The following is a 20,636-nucleotide window of genomic DNA, read 5'->3' as shown; positions in this document are numbered from 1 at the left end:
CCCCCCCGCCCTCTGTGATCAGCGCCGCTCGCAGCCAATGGGAGAAGCGGAAAATTCCAGAAGTCCCTGAGGAGCTCAGCCAATGAGCGCCCAGCGCCGGGAGACACAACCAATGGGAGCACGCGTGGGCGGGCCCCGATGCCGGCTTCCGTCTGGAAGGGGGCGCGCCCCGCTGAGCTCAGCAGCCAATGGGAAGGCGGGAAGGCGGAAGGCGGCCAATGGGATCGCGCGCGGGGGCGGGCGGGCGGGGCGGACGGCCAATGGGGCGCAGGGGGCGTGGCCGCAGGGTTCTAGCAGCTTCCAGAGGGCGGCGGCGGGAGCGGCGGGAGCGGAGCCGCGGCCATGGAGGAGGTGGGGGGGGGGGGAGCGGCCTTGAGGGTGGTCCCGGAGGGGCCTGAGGGGAACCGGGACCGGGGGCAGCTCCGGGGGCAGGGCTGGGGATCGGGGCTGGGTTTTATGGCTGATCCCGAACGGGGCCTTGGGGGTCGCTGCAGGGGTCGGGGCGCTCTGAGGGGAGCGCGGGGCCCTGAGGGGGTTCGGGGCGGTTTGGGCTTGTCTGGGGGTCCCTGAGGGGATCCTGAGGGGCTTCTGAAGGGCTGAGGGGTCCCTGAGGGGGCTCGGGGCGGTTTGGGCTGGGTCCGGGGGTCCCTGAGGGGGTCCGGGGGTCCCTGAGGGGCTCCTGAGGGGGTTCAGGGCGGTTTGGGCTTGTCTGGGGGTCCCTGAGGGAGCTGAGGGGGTCCCTGAGGGGGTTCGGGGGTCCCGGAGGGTCCCTGAGGGGGCTCAGGGCGGTTTGGGTTTCTCTGGGGGTCCCTGAGGGGTCCCCGGGGAGTTCAGAGTCCTTGAGGGGGCTCGGGGACCCTGGAGGGGTTTGGGGTCTCTGGGGAAGCGCCTCCTTCCTCACGTTCTTGTTCTTTTTTCCTTCCCTCCTCTTCTTCTCTTTGCTTCTTCTTCATCTTCACCGCCTTCGTCTTCATCTTCCGGCCTTGCTCACGCTGTTCTCTCTCTGTCTGTCACCTGCGCTCCCTTGCTTCTTCATCCTCCTCGTGTTTCTCGCACTTCCATTCTCATCTTTCTCGCACTTTCATCCTCATTTCCTTTGCGCCTTCATCCTCCTCGTCTTCCTGACACCTTCATCCTCCTCATCGTCTTCCTCATCTTCCTCGCACCTTGCTGCTCCCGGCCTTTTGCTGCTCTCCCTCCGTCCCTTTCCCCTCCTCTCCATCATCCTCTTCCCTTCTCGTTCCCGTGCCTCCTCTTCCTCGCCCCATTCCCGTGCCTGCTCTTCCTCCTCCTTTCCCGTTCCCTTACCTGCTCTTCCTCACCCTCTTCCCGTGCCTCCTCTTCATCTCCCCATTCTCGTGTCTCTTCCTCCTCCCTTCCTGTTCCCGTGCTTTTCTCTTCTTCCTCCTTTCCCGTGCCTCCTCTTCCTCACTCTCTCCCCTTCCCATGCCTCCTCTTCCTCCTCTTTTCCCCATTCCTATGCCCGTCTCCTTTCCCATGCCTCCTCTTCCTCTCCCCATTCCCGTGCCTCCTCTCCCATTCCGTTCCCATTCGTTCTCTCCGTTCCCCCGTTCCCGCCCGGTTCCCGGCAGGCTCAGGAGCTGAAGGAGCGGGGGAACCGGGCGCTGGCGGCGGGGGACGTGGGGGCGGCCGTGGGCACTACTCGGCCGCCATCGCCCGGGACCCCAACAACCACGTCCTGTTCAGCAACCGCTCGGCCGCCTACGCGCGCCTCGGCGACTACGGGCGGGCCCTGGCCGATGCGTGGCCGCACGCTGGAGCTGCGCCCCGACTGGGCCAAGGTGGGCACCGGGGGTGCCAGGGGTGAGGGGGGCACGGGGGGTGTGGGGGAATGGGGGGCTCGGTGGTGGCTGCCGCACTGGGCCAAGGTGGGCATGGGGGGTGCCAGGGGGTCTGGGGGTCTTGGGGGGCTTGAGGGGGATGTGGAGGGATGGAGTGGGGGGGGTGATCTGGGGGTACAGCCCTATAGGATCGTGGGGAGCTGACTTTGGGGGGTCTGTACAGCTCCCATTGGGGTTATTTAGGGGATGGTCTGGGGGTCTGTACAGCCCCTATTAGAGTCATGGGGGCTGACTTTTGGGGGTCTGCACAGCCCTCATGGGGTCATTTAGGGGTCGGGGTGGGGGTCTGACCATGGAGGGAGGGTGGGGGGGGGGAGGGTCTGTCCATTGGTGATGCGGGGGGGGGTCAGGGTGGGAGTTTGACCATGGTAGTGGGGGGTCAGATTGGGGGTCTGACCATGGATGTGCGGGGTCAGGGTGGGGGTCTGACCATGGAGGGGGGTCAGGGTGGGGAGGTCTCTCCATGGTAATGGGGGGGTCAGGGTGGGGGTTTGACCATGGATTGAGGGGTCAGGGTGGGGGTCCCCAGCCCCCCAGAGGCCAGGCCAGGGCTGTGACCCCGTGTCCCCCCCCGTGTCCCCCCCGTGTCCCCCAGGGGTACTCGCGCAAGGCGGCCGCTCTGGAGTTCCTGCAGCGCCTGGAGGAGGCCAAGGCCACCTACGAGGAGGGGCTGGCCCGGGAGCCGGGCAATGAACAGCTCTGCAGGCCTGCGCGGGGTGGAGGCCAGGCTGGCGGGTAGGGGGGCTCTGGGGGGGCTTTGGGGAGCTCCCTGTGATGGGTTTTTCGGTGGTCTGGAGAGGTTTTGGGTGCCCCAAAAAGGTTTTGAGTGGCCCAGAGAGTTTCTGGGTCTTGGGGAGGTTTTGGGTGGTCCAGAGAGGTTTTTGTTAGTCCTGAAAGGTTTGGGTGCCCTGGAGAGTTTTTTGGGTGGTCCTGAAAGGTTTGGGGTGGCCTGGACAAGTTTTGAGTGGCCCTGAAAAGTTTTTGAGTGGCCCTGAAAGGTTTTGGGTGGCCCTGAAAGTTTTTGGGTGTCCCTGAAGGATTTTGAGTGACCTGGAGAGACTTTGGGTGGCCCTAGAGATGGTTTGAGTGGCCCTGAAAGGTTTTGAGTGTCCTGGAAGGTTTTGGGTGGCCCTGGAAGATTTTGAGTGTCCTGAAGAGGTTTTGGGTGGCCCTGGAGAAATTTTGTGTGATTCTGAAAGGTTTTGGGTGGCCCAGAGAGTTTCTAGGTCTTGGGGAGGTTTTGGGTGGCCCTGAAGGATTTTGAGTGACCTGGAGAGATTTTGGGTGACCTTGAAAGGTTTTGAGTCATCCTGGAAGATTTTGGGTGGCCCTGGAGAAATTTTGGTGTGGCCTGGAAGGTTTCAGGGTCTGGGGAGGTTTTGGGTGTCCCTGAAAGGTTTTGAGTGGCCCTGGAGAGGTTTTAGGTGGCCCTGGAGAAATTTGTGTGATTCTGAAAGGTTTTGAGTGGCCCTGAAGAAGTTTTGGGTGGCCCAGAGATTTCCAGGCTCCCGGGCAGGTGGAGCAAGGTGAATTTGGGGTGTCGAGAGCTGGATTTGAGCCTCCCTGAGCGGATTTTTGTGCCCCCCTTTGGTTGCAGAGCGGAAGCTGCTGAACCCCTTCAGTGCCCCCGACCTGCTGGCCCGGCTGAGGCCGACCCCCGAACCCGGGGGCTGCTGGGGGACCCCGAGTACCGGCGGCTGCTGGAGACGCTGCGCAGCGACCCCGGCCAGCTGGGGGCGTCAGTCAGGGGCTGGGGGGCTGGGGAGGGGTTTGGGGGTGTCAGTGAGGGGCTTGGGGGGGTGGGGAGGGGTTTGGGAGGGGTTTGGGGGGTGTGGGAGGGTTTGGGGAGGGGTTTGGGGGCGTCAGTGAGGGGTTTGGGGGGCTGGGGAGGGGTAGGGAGGGGTTTTGGGGAGCTGGGGAGGGGTTTGGGAGGGGTTTGGGGGCATCAGTGAGGGGTTTGGGGGCGTCAGTGAGGAGCTTGGGGGGCCTGGGGGGCGTCAGTGAGGGGTTTAGGGGGGGTGGGGAGGGGTTTGGGAGTGGTTTGGGGAGCTGGGAGGGGTTTGGGAGGGGTGTGGGGGTGTCAGTGAGGGGCTTGGGGGGTGGGGAGGGGGTTGGGGGGCTCTGGGAGCATCAGTCAGGGGTTTGGGGAGCTGGGGAGGGGTTTGGGGGGGTGGGGAGGGGTTTGGGAGGGGTTTGGGGGCGTCAGTGAGGCGCTCTGGGGTCTGGGGAGGGGGCTCTGGGGGGAAGGAGAGGGGGTTTTGGGGGGCTCTAGGGGCATCAGTGAGGGGGCTTGGGGGGCTGGGGAGGAGTTGGGGGTGTCAGGGAGGGGTTTGGGGGGGTCTGGGGGCATCAGTGAGGGCTTGGGGGCTGGGGAGGGGGTTTGGAGGGCTGGGGAGGGGTTTCAGAGGATTTTGAGGGGCTGTGAGGGGTCTTGGGGGGCTGGGACGGGGATTTTGGGGTGCAGCCCCCTCAGGGGAATTTTTGGGGTAGAGAATTTTGGGATGGGGATTTTGGGGTGTAGAGCCCCCTCAGGGGAATTTTTGGGGTGGGGAATTTTTGGGTGGGGATTTTGGGATTGGGAATTTATGGGTGGGAATTTTAGAGGTGAGGATTTTGGAACGGGAATTTTGGGACAGGGATTTTGGGGGTGCAGCTCCCTCGGGTGAAGTTCTGGCATGGAGAATTTTGGGATGGGAATTTTGGGTGCAGAGCCCCCTCAGGGGAATTTGGGATGGGGAATTTTGGGGTGGGGATTTTGGGATGGAGAATTTTTGGGTGGGGATTTTGGGGTGCAGGCCTTTCAGGGGAATTTTGAGGTGAGGATTTTTGGGGTGGGAAATTTTGGGATGGGGAATTTTGAGGTGGGGAATTTTGGGATGGGGACTTTTGGGATGGGGAATTTTGGGACAGGGATTTTGGGGGTGCAGCTCCCTCGGGGGAAGTTCTTGGCATGGAGAATTTTTGGGATGGGGAATTTTGGGGTGTGGATTTTGGGATGGGGAATTTTGGGGGTGCAGAGCCCCCTCAGGGAAATTTTTGGGGGGGGATTTTGGGGTGCAGGCCTTTCAGGGGAATTTTGGGATGGGGAATTTTTGGGGTGGCCATTTTGGGGTGTAGGCCTTTCAGGGGAATTTTGAGGTGAGGATTTGGGATGAGAATTTCTGGGGTGGGGAATTTTGGGATGGGGACTTTGGGACAGGGATTTTGGGGGTGCAGCTCCCTCGGGGAAGTTTTGGGCATGGAGAATTTTGGGATGGGGAATTTTGGGGGTGTGGATTTTGGGATGGGAATTTTGGGGTGCAGAGCCCCCTCAGGAGAATTTTGGGGTGGGGAATTTTGGGATGGAGAATTTTTGGGTGGGGATTTTGGGGTGCAGCCCTTTCAGGGGGAATTTTGGGATGGGGGATTTTGGGATGGGGAATTTTGAGGTGAGGATTTTGGGATGGGGAATTTTGGGATGGGGAATTTTAGGACAGGGATTTTGGGGGTGCAGCTCCTTCGGGGGAAGTTCTGGCATGGAGAATTTTGGGATGGGGAATTTTTGGGTGGGGATTTTGGGGTGCAGGCCTTTCAGGGGAATTTTGGGGTGTGGATTTTGGGGTGTGGATTTTGGGGTTCAGCCCTTTCAGGGGAATTTTGGGATGGGATTTTGGGGTGCAGAGCCCCCTCAGGGAATTTTTGGGGTGGAGAATTTTTGGGTGGGGATTTTGGGATGGGGAATTTTGGGTGGCCATTTTGGGGTGTTGGCCTTTCAGGGGAATTTTGAGGTGAGGATTTTTGGGGTGGGGAATTTTGGGATGGGGAATTTTGGGGATGGGGAATTTTGGGTGGGCATTTTTGGGGTGCAGGCCTTTCAGGGGAATTTTGAGGTGAGGATTTTGGAATGGGGAATTTTGGGACAGGGATTTTGGGGGTGCAGCTCCCTCGGGTGAAGTTCTGGCATGGAGAATTTTGGGATGGGGAATTTTTTGGGTGGGGATTTTGGGGTGCAGCCCTTTCAGGGGAATTTTGGGGTGTGGATTTTGGGGTGTGGATTTTGGGGTTCAGCCCTTTCAGGGGAATTTTGGGATGGGGAATTTTGGGGTGTGGATTTTGGGGTTCAGCCCTTTCAGGGGAATTTTTGGGGTGTGGATTTTGGGGTTCAGCCCCCTCCCCAAACCCCCTGGTTGCCCCCTCCCCAGGAAGCTGCAGGACCCGCGGGTGATGACGACGCTCAGCGTGCTGCTGGGCGTGGAGCTCAGCGGGGCTGAGGAAGAGGAGGAGGCGCCTTCGCCGCCCCCCCCGCCCCCCACCCGCCCCCCTCGCAGCCCCCCCCCGGCCGAGGAGCTCCCCCAGAACAAGCAGGAGGTGAGGGGGGGTCCCCAAAACGGGGCTGTGTGAAATTTGGGGGGATTTCAGCCGTTTTTGGGGTTCCCCTCAGGCCCAGAAGGAGAAGGAGCTGGGTGATGAGGGGAGGATCTGCTGTGAAATTTGGGGGGATTTCAGCCGATTTTGGGGTGTCCCCCTGCATCACTGATGGGTTGTGGCAGGAGAAGGATCTGGGTGTGAAATTTGGGGTGATTTCATCCGTTTTTGGGGTTCCCCTCAGGCCCAGAAGGAGAAGGCGCTGGGTGATGAGGGGAGGATCTGGCTGTGAAATTTGGGGTGATTTCAGCCGATTTTGGGGTGTCTCCCTGCATCACTGGATGGGTTGTGGCAGGAGAAGGATCTGGGTGTGAAATTTGGGGTGATTTTCAGCTTTTTTTGGGGTTCCCCTTCAGATACAGCAGGAGAAGGAGCTGGGTGATGAGGGAATGATCTGGGTGTAAAATCTGGGTGATTCCAGCCATTTTTGGGGTGTCCCCCTGCATCACTGCATGGGTCATGGCAGGAGTAAGGATCTGGGTGTGAAATTTGGGGTGATTCCATCCCTTTTTGGGGTTCAGGCCCAGAAGGAGAAGGAGCTGGGCCATGACAGGAGAAGGAGCTGGGTCATTGGTGGGGGGACCTGGGTGTGAAATTTGGGGTGATTCCATCCATTTTTGGGGGTCCCTTCACGCCCAGAAGGAGAAGGCGCTGGGTGATGCTGGGAGTATCTGGATGTGAAATTTGGGGTGATTTCAGCCAGTTTTGGGTTCAGGCCCAGAAGGAGAAGGAGCCTGGGCCATGGTAGGAGAAGGATATGAGTGTAAAATTTGGGTGGTTTCAGCCAGTTTTGGGTCCCCCTTCAGATACAGCAGGAGAAGGCGCTGGGTAATGAGAGAATGATCTGGCTGTGAAATTTGGGGGGATTTCAGCCATTTTTGGGGTGTCCCCCTGCATCACTGGATGGGTTGTGGCAGGAGAAGGATCTGGGTGTGAAATTTGGGGTGATTCCATCCCTTTTTGGGTTCCCCTCAGGCCCAGAGGGAGAAGGAGCTGTGTCCATTGGGGGGGATGATCTGGCTGTGAAATTTGGGGGGGATTTCATCAATTTTTGGGGTTCCCCTCAGGCCCAGAAGGAGAAGGAGCTGGGTGATGAGGGGAGGATCTGGGTGTGAAATTTGGGGGGATTTCAGCCGATTTTGGGGTGTCCCCCTGCATCACTGCATGGGTTGTGGCAGGAGAAGGATCTGGGTGTGAAATTTGGGGGATTTCAGCCATTTTTGGGTTTCTCCCCAGGCCCAGAAGGAGAAGGAGCTGGGTCATGGTAGGAGAAGGATCTGAGCGTAAAATTTGGGGTGATTCCATCCATTTTTGGGGTTCCCCTTCAGGCCCAGAAGGAGAAGAAGCTGTGCCATTGGGGGGGATGATCTGGCTGTGAAATTTGGGGTGATTTCAGCTTTTTTCGGGGTTCCCCTTAAGATACAGAGGTTAGAAGGATCTGGGTGATGAGGGAATGATTTGGGTGTGAAATTTGGGGTGATTCCATCCATTTTTGGGGTTCCCCTTCAGGCCCAGAAGGAGAAGGAGCTGGGTGATGTAGGAAAAGGATCTGAGTGTAAAATTTGGGGTGGTTTCAGCCAGTTTTGGGGTCCCCCTTCAGATACAGCAGGAGAAGGATCTGGGTGATGAGGGAATGATCTGGGTGTGAAATTTGGGGTGATTTCAGCCATTTTTGGGGTGTCCCCCTGCATCACTGGTGGGTCATGGCAGGAGAAGGATCTGGGTGTGAATTTGGGGTTATTTTGTTCCTTTTTGGGGTTCAGGCCCCGAAGGAGAAGGAGCTGGGCCATGACAGGAGAAGGAGCTGGGTCATTGGTGGGGGGACCTGGGTGTGAAATTTGGGGGGATTCCATCCATTTTTGGGGGTCCCTTCACGCCCAGAAGGAGAAGGCGCTGGGTGATGCTGGGAGTATCTGGATGTGAAATTTGGGGGATTTCAGCCATTTTTTGGGGTTCAGGCCCAGAAGGAGAAGGAGCTGGGCCATGACAGGAGAATGAGCTGTGTCATTGTGGGGGGATGATCTGGGTGTGAAATTTGGGGTGATTCCAGCCATTTTTGGGGTGTCCCCCTGCATCACTGCATGGGTCATGGCAGAAGGATCTGGGTGTGAAATTTGGGGTGATTCCATCCCTTTTTGGGGTTCAGGCCCAGAAGGAGAAGGAGCTGGGCCATGACAGGAGAAGGAGCTGGGTGATGAGGGAATGACCTGGGTGTGAAATTTGGGGGTGATTCCATCCATTTTTGGGGTGTCCCCCTGCATCACTGCATGGGTCATGGCAGAAGGATCTGGGTGTGAAATTTGGGGGGATTTCAGCCATTTTTGGGGTCCCCTTCAGGCCCAGAAGGAGAAGGAGCTGGGCCATGACAGGAGAAGGATCTGGGTGATGAGGGAATGATCTGGGTGTAAAATTTGGGGCGATTCCAGCCATTTTTGGGGTGTCCCCCTGCATCGCTGCATGGGTCATGGCAGAAGGATCTGGGTGTGAAATTTGGGGTTATTTTGTCCCCTTTTTGGGGTTCAGGCCCAGAAGGAGAAGGAGCTGGGCCATGACAGCAGAAGGAGCTGGGTCATTGGTGGGGGGACCTGGGTGTGAAATTTGGGGGGATTCCATCCATTTTGGGGGTTCCTTCACGCCCAGAAGGAGAAGGCGCTAGGTGATGCTGGGAGTATCTGGATGTGAAATTTGGGGGGATTTCAGCCATTTTTGGGGTTCAGGCCCAGAAGGAGAAGGAGCTGGGCCATGACAGAAGAATGAGCTGTGTCATTGGGGGGGATGATCTGGGTGTGAAATTTGGGGCGATTCCAGCCATTTTTGGGGTGTCCCCTGCATCACTGCATGGGTCATGGCAGAAGGGTCTGGGTGTGAAATCTGGGGTGATTCCATCCCTTTTTGGGGTTCAGGCCCAGAAGGAGAAGGAGCTGGGCAACGCCGCCTACAAGCGCAAGGAGTTCCCGGCGGCGCTGGAGCACTACACCCGCGCCGAGCAGCTCGACCCCACCAACATGACCTACGTCACCAACCAAGCAGGTCTGCCACCCTAAACCCCTCCCAAATCACCCCAAATCACCCCAAATTTCCCCCCTGAACCCCAAATTTCCCCCTCCCATCAAATCCCAGCCGTGTACTTCGAGACGGGCGAGTACGAGCGGTGCCCGGGCGCTGTGCGAGCGCGCCATCGAGGTGGGCCGCGAGAACCGCGAGGATTACAGGCAGATTGCCAAGTGAGTCCGGGCGATTTTGGGGGTCTCTGCTGTGCCCCCCAAACCCTTTTTGGGCCCCCCAACCCGTCCCTGTCCCCCCCCCACCCCCAGGGCCTATGCAAGGATCGGGAACTCGTATTTCCGCGAGGAGCGCTACAAGGACGCCGTGCACTTCTACAACAAATCCCTGGCCGAGCACCGCACGCCCGACGTGCTCAAGAAAGTGCCAGCAGGTGACTTTTGGGGGGCGTTTGGGACTGGTTTGGGGGGTCCTGGGGGGTTTGGGAATGATTTGGGGGGGTCCTGGGGGATTTGGGAATGATTTTGGGGGGTTCTGGGGGGTTTTGGGAATGATTTGGGGGGGTCCTGGGGGATTTGGGGCTGGTTTGGGGGATTTGGGGCTGGTTTGGGAGGGTCCTGAGGGGTTTGGAACTGGTTTGGAAGGGTACTGGGGAGAGGTTTGGGGTGTTTGGGGACTGGTCTGGGGGGGTCTTGGGAGGTTTGGGAATGATTTGGAGCATCTTGGGGTGGTTTGAGGGCTGGAAGAGGGTCCTGAGGGTTGGTTTGGGGGCTTTGGGACTGGTTTGGAGGGTTCTGGGGGGTTTGGGACTGGTTTGGAGGGTCCTTGGGTTGGTTTGAGGGGTGTCAGAGGGTCCTGGGGGTTGGTTTGGGGGGCTTTGGGATTGGTTTGGGGTGTTTGAGACTGGTTTAGAGATTCCTGGGGGCTTTGAGACTGGTTTTGAGTGTCCTGGGGGGTGGGTTTGGACTGGTTTGAGGGTCCTGGTGGATTTGGGACTGGTTTGGAGGGTTCTGAGTGTTGGTTTGGGGGCTTTGGGACTGGTTTGAGGGCTTTGGGACTGGTTTGGAGGGTTCTGGGGGCTTTGGGGACTGGTTTGGAGGGTCTTGGGTTGGTTTGAGGGGTGTAGGAGGGTCCTGGGGGTTGGTTTGGGGGCTTTGGGACTGGTTTGTGGAGTTCTGTGGGGTTTGGGACTGTTTGGGGAGTCCTAAGGAGTTTGGGACTGGTTTGGGGGGTTTGGGTCTGGTTTGGAGGTTCCTGGTGGATTTGGGACTCTTTTGGAGGGCTCTGGTGGGTTTGGGGCTTCTTTGAGGGTCCTGGCACACTTGGGGTGCCCCCCTGACCCCCCAAACCCCCTCAGGCCGAGAAGATCCTGAAGGAGCAGGAGCGCTTGGCCTACATCGACCCCGACCTGGCGCTGGAGGAGAAGAACAAAGGCAAACGAGTGCTTCCAGCGAGGTCTGCGGGCTTTTGGGGGGCTTTGGGGGCTTTGGGGGGGGGCTCTGAGGGTTTGGGGCACCCCCCTGAGGATGAGGAGGGGCTCTGTTGGTAGGGGATTACCCGCAGGCCATGAAGCACTACAGCGAGGCCATCCGGCGCAACCCGCACGAGGCGCGGCTCTACAGCAACCGCGCCGCCTGCTACACCAAGCTGCTCGAGTTCCCCCCTGGCCCTCAAGGTCTGGGATTGGTTTGTGGGTTCTGGGGGCTGGTTTGGGGGGTTTGGACTGGTTTGGGGGATCTTGAGGGATTTGGGACTGGTTTGGGGGGTTTGGGGCTGGTTTGGGGGGTTTGGGACTGATTTGGAGGGTTTGGGACTGGTTGGGGGGTTTGGGACTGGTTTGGAGGGTCCTGGGGGTACTGGGGTGGATTTGGGGCTGGTTTGGGGAGTTTGGGACTGGTTTGGGGGGTTTGGGGTTTGGGGCCCCTGCTACACCAAGCTGCTCGAGTTCCCTCTGGCCCTCAAGGTCTGGGCGGTTTGGGGGTTCCTGGGGCGGATTTGGGGCTGGTTTGGGGGAGTTTGGGACTGGTTTGGGGGATCTTGAGGGATTTGGGACTGGTTTGGGGAGTTTGGGGCCGCCTGTTACACCAAGCTGCTCGAGTTCCCCCTGGCCCTCAAGGTCTGGGGGTTTGGGGGTCCTGGGGTGGATTTGGGGCTGGTTTGGGGGGTTTGGGACTGGTTTGGGGGTCCTGGGAGGGATTTGGGACTGGTTGGGGGGGGTTTGGGGCCGCCTGCTACACCAAGCTGCTCGAGTTCCTCCTGGCCCTCAAGGTCTGGGTGTGGTTGGGGGGTCCTGGGGCAGATTTGGGACTGGTTTGGGGGAGTTTGGGACTGGTTTGGGGGATCTTGAGGGGTTTGGGGACTGGTTTGGAGGGTCCCTGGGGGTCCTAGGGCGGATTTGGGGCTGGTTTGGGGGGTTTGGAACTGATTTGGAGGATCTTGGGGGGCTGGGGATTGGTTTTGAGGATCCTGGGTGGTTTGAGAGGCAGGACCCAGTTTGGGGAAAGACTCAGGGTTGGTTTGAGGGTCCTGGCCTGTTTTGGGGGCACAGAGGGCACTGGGGGCTGTTTTGGGGGCACAGAGGGCACTGGGGTTGGTTTGGGGGCACAGAGGGCACTGGGGTTGGTTTGGGGGCACAGAGGAGGTGCCGGGGGGGTCTGTGGGGTGCAGGGACACTTGGGGACCCCCTGACGCCCCCTTTGTCCCCATGCAGGACTGTGAGGAGTGCATCCGGCTGGAGCCCACCTTCAGTGAGTGGGGACACTGGGGGACAGCAGGGGACAGGCCCTGCCCTTCCTCTGCTTCGTCCTCATCATCCTCACCCTCCTCCTTCTCTGTGTGTGCCTTCCTGTCCCTGTGTCCCCTCCTGTCCCTGTGTGCCCCTCCTGTCCCTGTGTCCCTCCACCTGTCCCTGTGTCCCTCCACCTGTCCCTGTGTCCCTCCACCTGTCACTGTGTCCCCCTGTCCCCCCACCTGTCCCCATGTCCCCCTGTGTCCCCCATTGTCCCTGTGTCACTGATGTCCCTGTGTTTGCTCTGTGTTCCCCTGTCCCGTGTGTCCCCATGTCCCCTGCTGTCTCCTCTTGTCCCTGTGTCTCTCCTTGCTTCTGCTTTGTCCCCCTGCTGTCCCCATGTCCCCCTGTCCCTGTGTCCCCTTTTGTCCCCTCATGTCCCCATGTCTCCCATGTCCCTCTGTGTCCCTTCTGTCCCTGTGTCCCCTGTCCCCGTGTTCCCCCCACTTTACCTTGTGTCCCCTTTTGTCCCCCATGTCCCCTCCATGTCCCCCCTGTCCCCATGTCCCCTGTGTCCCCATATCCTCCCACCATGTCCCCCGTCCTCCCATGTCCCTCCTGTCCCCCCTGTCCCCCATGTCCCCCCGCGTCCCCTCCATGTCCCTCCATGTCCCCTGTGTCCTCATGTCCCTCTGTGTCCCTTCTGTCCCTGTGTCCCCTGTCCCCGTGTTTCCCCCCACGTTCCCTTGTGTCCCCTTTTGTCCCCATGTCCCCGCATGTCCCCTCTGTCCTGTGTCCCCATATCCCCCCCATGTCCCTCCTGTCCCCATGTCCCCTGTGTCCCCATATTCCCCTGGGTCCCCTGCTGTCCCTTGTCCCTCCCCGTTCCCCCCATGTCCCCCTATGTCCCCATGTCCCCTCCATGTCCCCCCTGTCCCCATGTCCCCCCATGTCCCCTGTGTCCCCCATATCCTCCCCCATGTCCCCCCGTCCTCCCATGTCCCTCCTGTCCCCCCTGTCCCCATGTCCCCCCCACATCCCCCCATGTCCCCCGTGTCCCCTCCATGTCCCCTCCATGTCCCTGCTGTCCCCTTGTCCCCTCATGTCCCCATGTCTCCCATATCCCCTGCTGTCCCCTGTGTCCTCATGTCCCCCTGTGTCCCCTGCTGTCCCTTTGTCCCCCCGTGTCCCTCCATGTCTTCTGCTGTTCACCCTGTCCTGTGTCCCCATATCCTCCCCCATGTCCCCTGTCCTCCCATGTCCCTCCATGTCCCCCTGTCCCCATATCCCCCTGGGTCGCCTGCTCTCCCTTGTCCCTCCCTGTTCCCCCATGTCCCTCTATGTCCCCATGTCCCCCTGTTCCTGTGTCCCCTCGCTGTCCTTCCTGTCCCCCCCTTGTCCCCCGTCCCCCCACATCCCCCTATGTCCCCCATGTCCCTCCATGTCCCGTCGCTGTCCCCCCATCCCCATGTCCCCTGTGTCCCCATATCCCCCCCCATGTCCCCCATCCTCCCATGTCCCTCCTGTCCCCCATGTCCCCCCACATCCCCCCCTGTCCCCCCATGTCCCCCGTGTCCCCTCCATGTCCCCCCATGTCCCGTCGCTGTCCCCAGTCAAGGGTTACACGCGGAAGGCGGCGGCGCTCGAGGCCATGCGCGATTACACCAAGGCCATGGAGGTTTATCAACGCGCCCTGGACCTCGACCCCTCCTGCAAGGTGGGCTTGGTGACCCCCTGGGACCCCCCTGGGACCCCCCTGTGCCCTCAGTGTCCCCCTGTGCCCACCCTGTGCCCCCCCAAGAGGCTGCAGAGGGGCAGCGGCACTCGGAGCCCTCTGACCACTGTGACACCCCCCAAATCTCTGTGGCACCCCCCAAATCTCTGTGGCACCTGTGTCACCCTGTGTCCCCCCAACCTCTGTGCCCCTTGGTGACCCCCCCCTTGTGCCCTCTGTGCCCACCCTGTGTCCCCCAGGAAGGTGCAGAGGGGCAGCGGCGCTCAGAGCCCCCCAATCCCAGTGACACCCCCGGATCTCTGTGCCCACCCTGTGTCACCTCTAACTCTTGTGACACCCCCAAATCCCTGTGACCCCTGTGACACCCCCAAATCCCTGTGACCCCCTGTGTCACTCTGTGTCCCCTCTATGCCCCCTGTGCCCCCCAGGAAGTGGCCAAGGGTTTGCGTTGCTGCGTGTGGGGGCAGCAGCAGCGCTTGGAGCCCCTGAGCCCTGTGACACCCCAATCCCTGTGACACCTGTGACACCCCCAATCCCTGTCACACCTGTGACACTCCCAATCCCTGTGACACCTGTGACACCCCAATCCCTGTGACACCTGTGACACCCCCAATCCCTGTCACACCTGTGACACTCCCAATCCCTGTGACACCTGTGACACCCCCAATCCCTGTCACACCTGTGACACTCCCAATCCCTGTCACACCTGTGTCACCCCCAATCCCTGTCACACCTGTGTCACCCCCCAATCCCTGTGACACCTGTGACACCCCCAATCCCTGTGACACCCCCATGTCCCCTGTGACCCCCCAATGTCCCTGTGCCCCCCAGGAGGTGGCCAAGGGTTTGCATTGCTGCGTGCGGGGGCAGCAGCAGCGCTCGGAGCCCCTGATCCCTGTGACACCCGTGTCACCCCCAATCCCTGTGACACCTGTGACCCCCCCAATGTCCCTGTGACCCCCCAATGTCCCTGTCCCCCTCAGGAGGCTGCCGAGGGTTTGCATCGCTGTGTACGGGGACAGCCGCAGCGCTCGGAGCCCCTGATTGCTGTGACACCCCTGTGTCACTGTGTGTCCCCCATGCCCCCCCATGTCCCTGTGATCCCCCTGTGACCCCCCCAATGTCCCTGTGCCCCCCAGGAAGCAGCCAAGGGTTTGTGTCATTGTGTGCAGGGGCAGCAGCAGCGCTCGGAGCCCCTGAGCCCTGTTACACCCCCCAATCCCTGTCACACCTGTGACACCCCAATCCCTGTCACACCCCCAATCCCTGTCACACCTGTGACACCCCAATCCCTGTCACACCTGTGTCACCCCAATCCCTGTCACACCCCAATCGTGTCACCCCCAATCCCTGTGACCCCCCCAATGTCCCTGTGCCCCCAGGAAGCAGCCAAGGGTTTGTGTCATTGCGTGCGGGGGCAGCAGCAGCGCTTGGAGCCCCTGATCCCTGTCACACCTGTGACACCCCAATCCCTGTCACACCTGTGACACCCCAATCCCTGTGTCACCCCCATGTCCCTGTGATCCCCCTGTGTCCCCTGTGACCCCCCAATGTCCCTGTGACCCCCCAATGTCCCTGTCCCCCCCCAGGAGGCCGCAGAGGGGCTGCGTCGCTGCGTGCGGGGGCAGCAGCAGCGCTCGGAGCCCCTGATTGCTGTGACACACCCGTCTCACTGTGTGTCCCCCCGTGTCCCCTGTGACCCCCCCAATGTCCCTGTGATCCCCCCTGTGTCCCCTGTGTCCCCTGTGACCCCCCAATGTCCCTGTGCCCCCCAGGAGGCTGCAGAGGGGCTGCGTCGCTGCGTGCGGGGGCAGCAGCAGCGCTCGGAGCCCCCCGAGGAGCTGCGGCGCCGGGCCCTGGCTGACCCCGAGGTGCAGCAGATCATGGGCGACCCGGCCATGAGGCTGATCCTGGAGCAGATGCAGAAGGACCCCGCAGGCCCTCAGCGAGTCAGTGACACCGGGGGGGGTGACATTGGGGGTCCCCAGGGTGCTGAGGGGTGGCACTGAGGGTCCCCAAGGGTCCCCATGGCACAGGGGGGTGGCACTGAGGGTCACCAGGGCACAGGGGGGTGGTACCGAGGGTCCTCAGTGTCCCCAGAGTTGTCCCTAAAGTGTCCCCAACTGTCCCATGGTGCCCCCACAGTGTCCCTATAGCTGTTCCCAAAGTGTCCCCAACCATCCCAGGGTGTCCCAAAAGTGTCCCCACAGTGTCCCCAAACTGTCCCAGGGTGTCCCCAACTGTCCCTAAAGTATCCCCTGCTGTACCCAGCTGCCCCCACAGTGTCCCCAAGGTGTCCCCACAGTGTCCCTGACCATCCCAGGGTGTCTCCAAAATGTCCCCAACCATCCCAGGGTATCCCCAACTGTTCCAAAGTGTCCCTAATGTCCCCAAAGTGTCTCCAAAGTGTCCCCAGAGTGTCCCAACAGTGTCTCCAAAATGTCCTGAACTGTCCCCAAAGTGTCCCAGTCTTCCACAGGGTGTCCCCAAAGTGTCCCCACAGTGTCCCAACAGTCCCACGGTGTCCCCACGGTGTCCCCAACTGCTCCAGGGTGTCCCCTGAGTGTCCCCAACTGTTCCCAAAGTGTCCCTGAAATGTCCCCAGCTGTCCCTAAAGTGTCCCCATGGTGTCCCCAGCCATCCCAAGGTGTCCCCAGCTGTCCCTAAAGTGTCCCAGGGTGTCCTGAAAGTGTCCCCAGGTGTCCTCACAGTGTCCCCAAAGTGTCCCCATGGTGTCCCCAGCCATCCCAAGGTGTCCCCAGCTGTCCCCAAAGTGTCCCAGACTGTCCCAGGGTGTCCCCACGGTGTCCCCAAGATGTCCCCATTGTCCCCCCCACTGCAGGCACCTCAAGAACCCGCTGATCGCGCAGAAGATCCAGAAGCTGATGGACGTGGGGCTCATCGCCATCCGGTGACCCCCCCAAAACCCCCGGGGACCCCCCCGGGCCCCCCCCGGGGACCCCCCCAGCCCTGGGGGGGGGGTCTGGGGGTGCCGCCCCTCCCCCACCCCCCCCCAAACACCCCCCCCTCCCCCCGTCGGTTCTGGGGCGCTGCCACCCCCAATAAAGAGCGGAGCAGAGACCGGCTGGGGGTCTGGGGGCGTTTTGGGGGGGTCTGGGGGCATTTTGGGGGGTCTGGGGGGATTTGGGGGCACTTTGAGGGGGTTTGGGGACATTTTGGGGGGAGTTCGGGGGGACTTTGGGGAGGTTTGGGGCATTTTGGGGGGGGATTTGGGGGCATTTTGGGGAGGTTGGGGTGTTTGGGGGTAGTTTGGGTGGATTTGGGGCATTTAGGGGCATTTTGGGGGGGATTTGGGGGCATTTTGGGGGGGGATTTAGGGGCATTTTGGGGGGGATTTAGGGGCATTTTGGGGGGGATTTGGGGGCATTTGGGGGGGGATTTGGGGGCATTTTGGGGGGGATTTGGGGGCATTTTGGGGGGGATTTGGGGGCATTTTGGGGGGGGTTGAGGGATTTGGAGTTTGGGGAGCATTCTGGGGGTTTTGGCGATTTGGGGGCATTTTGGGGATGAGTTGGGGCATTTTTGGGGGGGATTGGGGGCATTTTGGGGTCCCACTGTCTGAGAGAGATTTTGGGGACTCCAAACCCCTCTCAAAAGGATTTGGGGGTGTCTGAGACCCCTCCCACAATAATTTTGGGGACTCCAAGCCCCTCCCAAAAGGATCTGGAGGGTTCCAAACTCCTCCCATAAAATTTTGGGGCTCCAAACCCCCTCCCACAAATATTTTGGGGGGGTCTGAGCCCCCTCCCACAATAATTATGGGGACTTTAAACCCCTCCCATAAAAATTTGGGGTATCCAAGACCCCTCTCACAAAGATTTTGGGGTATCCAAGATCCCTCCCATAATAATTTTGAGGTGTCTGAGACCCCTCCCACAATAATTTTGGGGTATCTGAGACCCCTCCCCAAAGATTTTGGGGTGTCTGAGACCCCTCCCACAATAATTTTGGGGCTCCAAACCTCTCCCAAAAGGATCTGGAGGGTTCCAAACTCCTCCCATAAAAATTTGGGGGACTCCAAACCCCTCCCACAAAAATTTGGAGTGTCTTAAGATCCCTCCCCAAAGATTTTGGGGTGTCTGTGCCCCCTCCCACAATAATTTGGGGACTCCCAAGCCCCTCCCACAGTAATTTTGGGGTATCTGAGACCCCTCCCACAAAGATTTGGGGTGTCTGCACCCCCTCCCACAATAATTTGGGGACTCCCAAGCCCCTCCCACAGTAATTTTGGGGTATCTGAGACCCCTCCCACAAAGATTTGGGGTGTCTGCTCCCCCTCCCACAATAATTTGGGGACTCCAGGCCCCTCCTACAAAGATTTTGGGGTATCCAAGACCCCTCCCATAATAATTTTGGGGTATCTGAGACCCCTCCCCAAAGATTTTGGGGTGTCTAAGACCCCTCCCACAAAGTTCTAGGGGCTTCAAACCCCTCTCAAAAGGATTTTGGGGTGTCCGAGACCCCTCCCACAATAATTTTGGAGTGTCTGAGACCATTCCCAAATGATTTTGGGATGTCTAAGACCCCTCCCACAATAATTTGGGGACTCCCAAGCCCCTCCCACAAAGATTTTGGGGTATCCAAGACCCCTCCCATAATAATTTTGGGATGTCTAAGACCCCTCCCACAAAAATTTGGGGACTCCAGGCCCCTCCCACAATAATTTCGGGGTCTCCAAGCCCCCTCCCCACAAACACCGAGGTCCCGCCGAGCACCAGGAGCGTGTTGATTTTATTTGGGGGGGGGTCGCGGGTGACAGTTTGGGGACAGTGCCAGTGGCAATGGCAGCCCCTGGGTGGGGAGGGGTCTCAGGGGTCGAGCCCCCCCTCCAGGAGCCGCTGCAGCTCGCGGGGGTCGCGGGGGGGCCCCCCCAGGGCCAGCGCCCCCCCCAGGAACTGGTGCAGGACGCGGGGGGGGGCGGAGAGCACGCGCAGCCCCAGCGTGACGTCACCGCTGAGCCACAGCCGCACCTGGGGGGGGCGGGGCTGGGTGAGGCCCCGCCCCCAAATCACCAACAGGGGTGAGACCCCACCCCAGAATCCCACACAGGGCTGGGACCCTGCCCTGAGACCCCTCCCCGAAATCCCAGCGGGGTCTGAGATCCCTCCCTGAGACCCCTCCCCAAATTCCAATGGGAGACCCCTCCTCAAATTCCAATGGGAGACCCGTCCCCAGATCCCCAAAGGGGTGAGACCCCTCCTCAAATTCCAATGGGAAGCCCCTCCCCAAAATCCCAGCGGGGTCTGAGATCCCTCCCTGAGACCCCTCCCCAACTCCCCAAACAAGGGTGAGACCCCTCCCCAGAGCCTCACCAGGGGCTGAGACCCCTCCCCAAACATCCCCGAGACCCCTCCTCAAAATCCCCACTGTCTCAGCTCTCTGTCCCAGTCCGTTCCCAGTGTTCCCAGTTACCTGCCCGTTGTCCCAGTTCATTCCCAGTCCATCCCAGTTCCCATCCCAGTGCTCCCAGTTCATTCCCAGTCCATCCCAGTGTTCCCAGTTACCTGCCCGTTGTCCCAGTCCATCCCAGTTCATTCCCAGTCCATCCCAGTTCCCATTCCCAGTGTTCCCAGTTACCTGCCCGCTGTCCCAGTCCATTCCCAGTCCCTCCCAGTCCCTCCCAGTCCATTCCCAGTCCATCCCAGTGCTCCCAGTCCATCCCAGTTCATTCCCAGTCCCTCCCAGTCCGTCAGCCCACTGTCCCAGTTCCCATCCCAGTCCCTCCCAGTCCATCCCAGTTTATTCCCAGTCCGTCCCAGTTACCTGCCCGCTGTCCCAGTTCCCATCCCAGTCCATCCCAGTCCCTCCCAGTCCATCCCAGTTACCTGCCCGCTGTCCCAGTTCACGTCCCAGTGCTCCCAGTCCATCCCAGTCCATCCCAGTCCCTCCCAGTCCGTCCCAGTTACCTGCCCGCTGTCCCAGTTCACGTCCCAGTGCTCCCAGTCCATCCCAGTCCCTCCCAGTCCATCCCAGTCCCTCCCAGTCCATCCCAGTCCATCCCAGTTACCTGCCCGCTATCCCAGTCCATCCCAGTCCATCCCAGTCCATTCCCAGTCCGTCCCAGTTACCTGCCCGCTGTCCCAGTTCACGTCCCACTGTCTCAGCTCGCTCTGGCTCCAGCTCCGGGCGGCGCCGCCCGAGCCCAGCGGGAGCCGCAGGAGCCGCGAGAGCCCCACGGCGAGAGCCTCGTCACGGGGGGCACCCCGGAACCTGGGACACCCCAAAATACCAATGGGAACCCCAAAAATACCAATGGGAACCCCAAGAACACCGATAGAAATCCCAAAAATACAGCTGAGAGCACCCCGGAACCTGAGGACACCCCAAAATATCCAAAAATACCAATGGGAACCCCAAAAACACCGATAGAAATCCCAAAAATACAGCTGAGAGCCCCACGGCCAGAGCCTTGTCACAGGGGGCGCCCTGGAACCTGGGACACCCCAAAAATATCCAAAAATATCAATGGGAACCCCAAAAACACCGATAGAAACCCCAAAAATACAGCTGAGAGCACCCCGGAACCTGGGACACCCCGAAATACCAATGGGAACCCCAAAAATACAGCTGAGAGCACCCCGGAACCTGGGACACGCCAAATCCCAAAATATCCAAAATACCAATGGGAACCCCAAAAACACCGATATTAACCTCCCAAAACACAGCTGAGAGCTCCACGGCGAGAGCCTCGTCACGGGGGGCACCCCGGAACCTGGGACACCCCAAAATACCAATGGGAACCCCAAAATACAGCTGAGAGTACCCCGGAACCTGGGACACCCCAAAATATCCAAAAATACCAATGGGAACCCCAAAATACCAATGGGAACCCCCCAAAATACAGCTGAGAGCACCCCGGAACCTGGGACACCCTAAAAATATC

General features: G+C 60.2%; 2 protein-coding genes across 2 annotated transcripts in view; one reads left to right on the top strand and one right to left on the bottom strand.

The window, feature by feature from the left end:
- Positions 1 to 342: 342 nt before the first annotated feature.
- Positions 343 to 16,800, top strand: STIP1 (stress induced phosphoprotein 1). Its single transcript, XM_074531049.1, is given in 22 exon segments — positions 343 to 351; positions 1,593 to 1,656; positions 1,659 to 1,768; positions 1,770 to 1,802; positions 2,458 to 2,561; positions 2,563 to 2,597; positions 3,460 to 3,504; positions 3,507 to 3,600; positions 6,044 to 6,209; positions 9,170 to 9,296; positions 9,387 to 9,421; positions 9,423 to 9,490; positions 9,581 to 9,729; positions 10,607 to 10,704; positions 10,706 to 10,724; positions 10,819 to 10,944; positions 11,312 to 11,385; positions 11,980 to 12,016; positions 13,611 to 13,714; positions 15,508 to 15,663; positions 15,665 to 15,681; positions 16,575 to 16,800. Coding segments are annotated over 22 exon segments (1,743 nt in total). The 3' UTR covers positions 16,648 to 16,800.
- Positions 16,801 to 18,482: 1,682 nt separating this feature from the next.
- Positions 18,483 to 20,636, bottom strand: part of PACS1 (phosphofurin acidic cluster sorting protein 1) — a 5,471-nt gene continuing 3,317 nt past the window's right edge. Inside the window, exons 5-6 of the mRNA XM_074531048.1 lie at positions 19,822 to 20,047; positions 18,483 to 18,723 (exon numbers count right to left, since the gene is read on the bottom strand). Coding sequence (XP_074387149.1) covers positions 18,562 to 18,723; positions 19,822 to 20,047 — 388 coding nt within the window. The 3' untranslated portion in view covers positions 18,483 to 18,561. The remainder of the gene's footprint in view (positions 18,724 to 19,821; positions 20,048 to 20,636) is intronic.

Source organism: Zonotrichia albicollis, chromosome 34 (assembly GCF_047830755.1).
Source record: "Zonotrichia albicollis isolate bZonAlb1 chromosome 34, bZonAlb1.hap1, whole genome shotgun sequence".
Lineage (NCBI taxonomy): Eukaryota > Metazoa > Chordata > Aves > Passeriformes > Passerellidae > Zonotrichia > Zonotrichia albicollis.
This window is presented reverse-complemented; position numbering and strand designations above follow the sequence as displayed.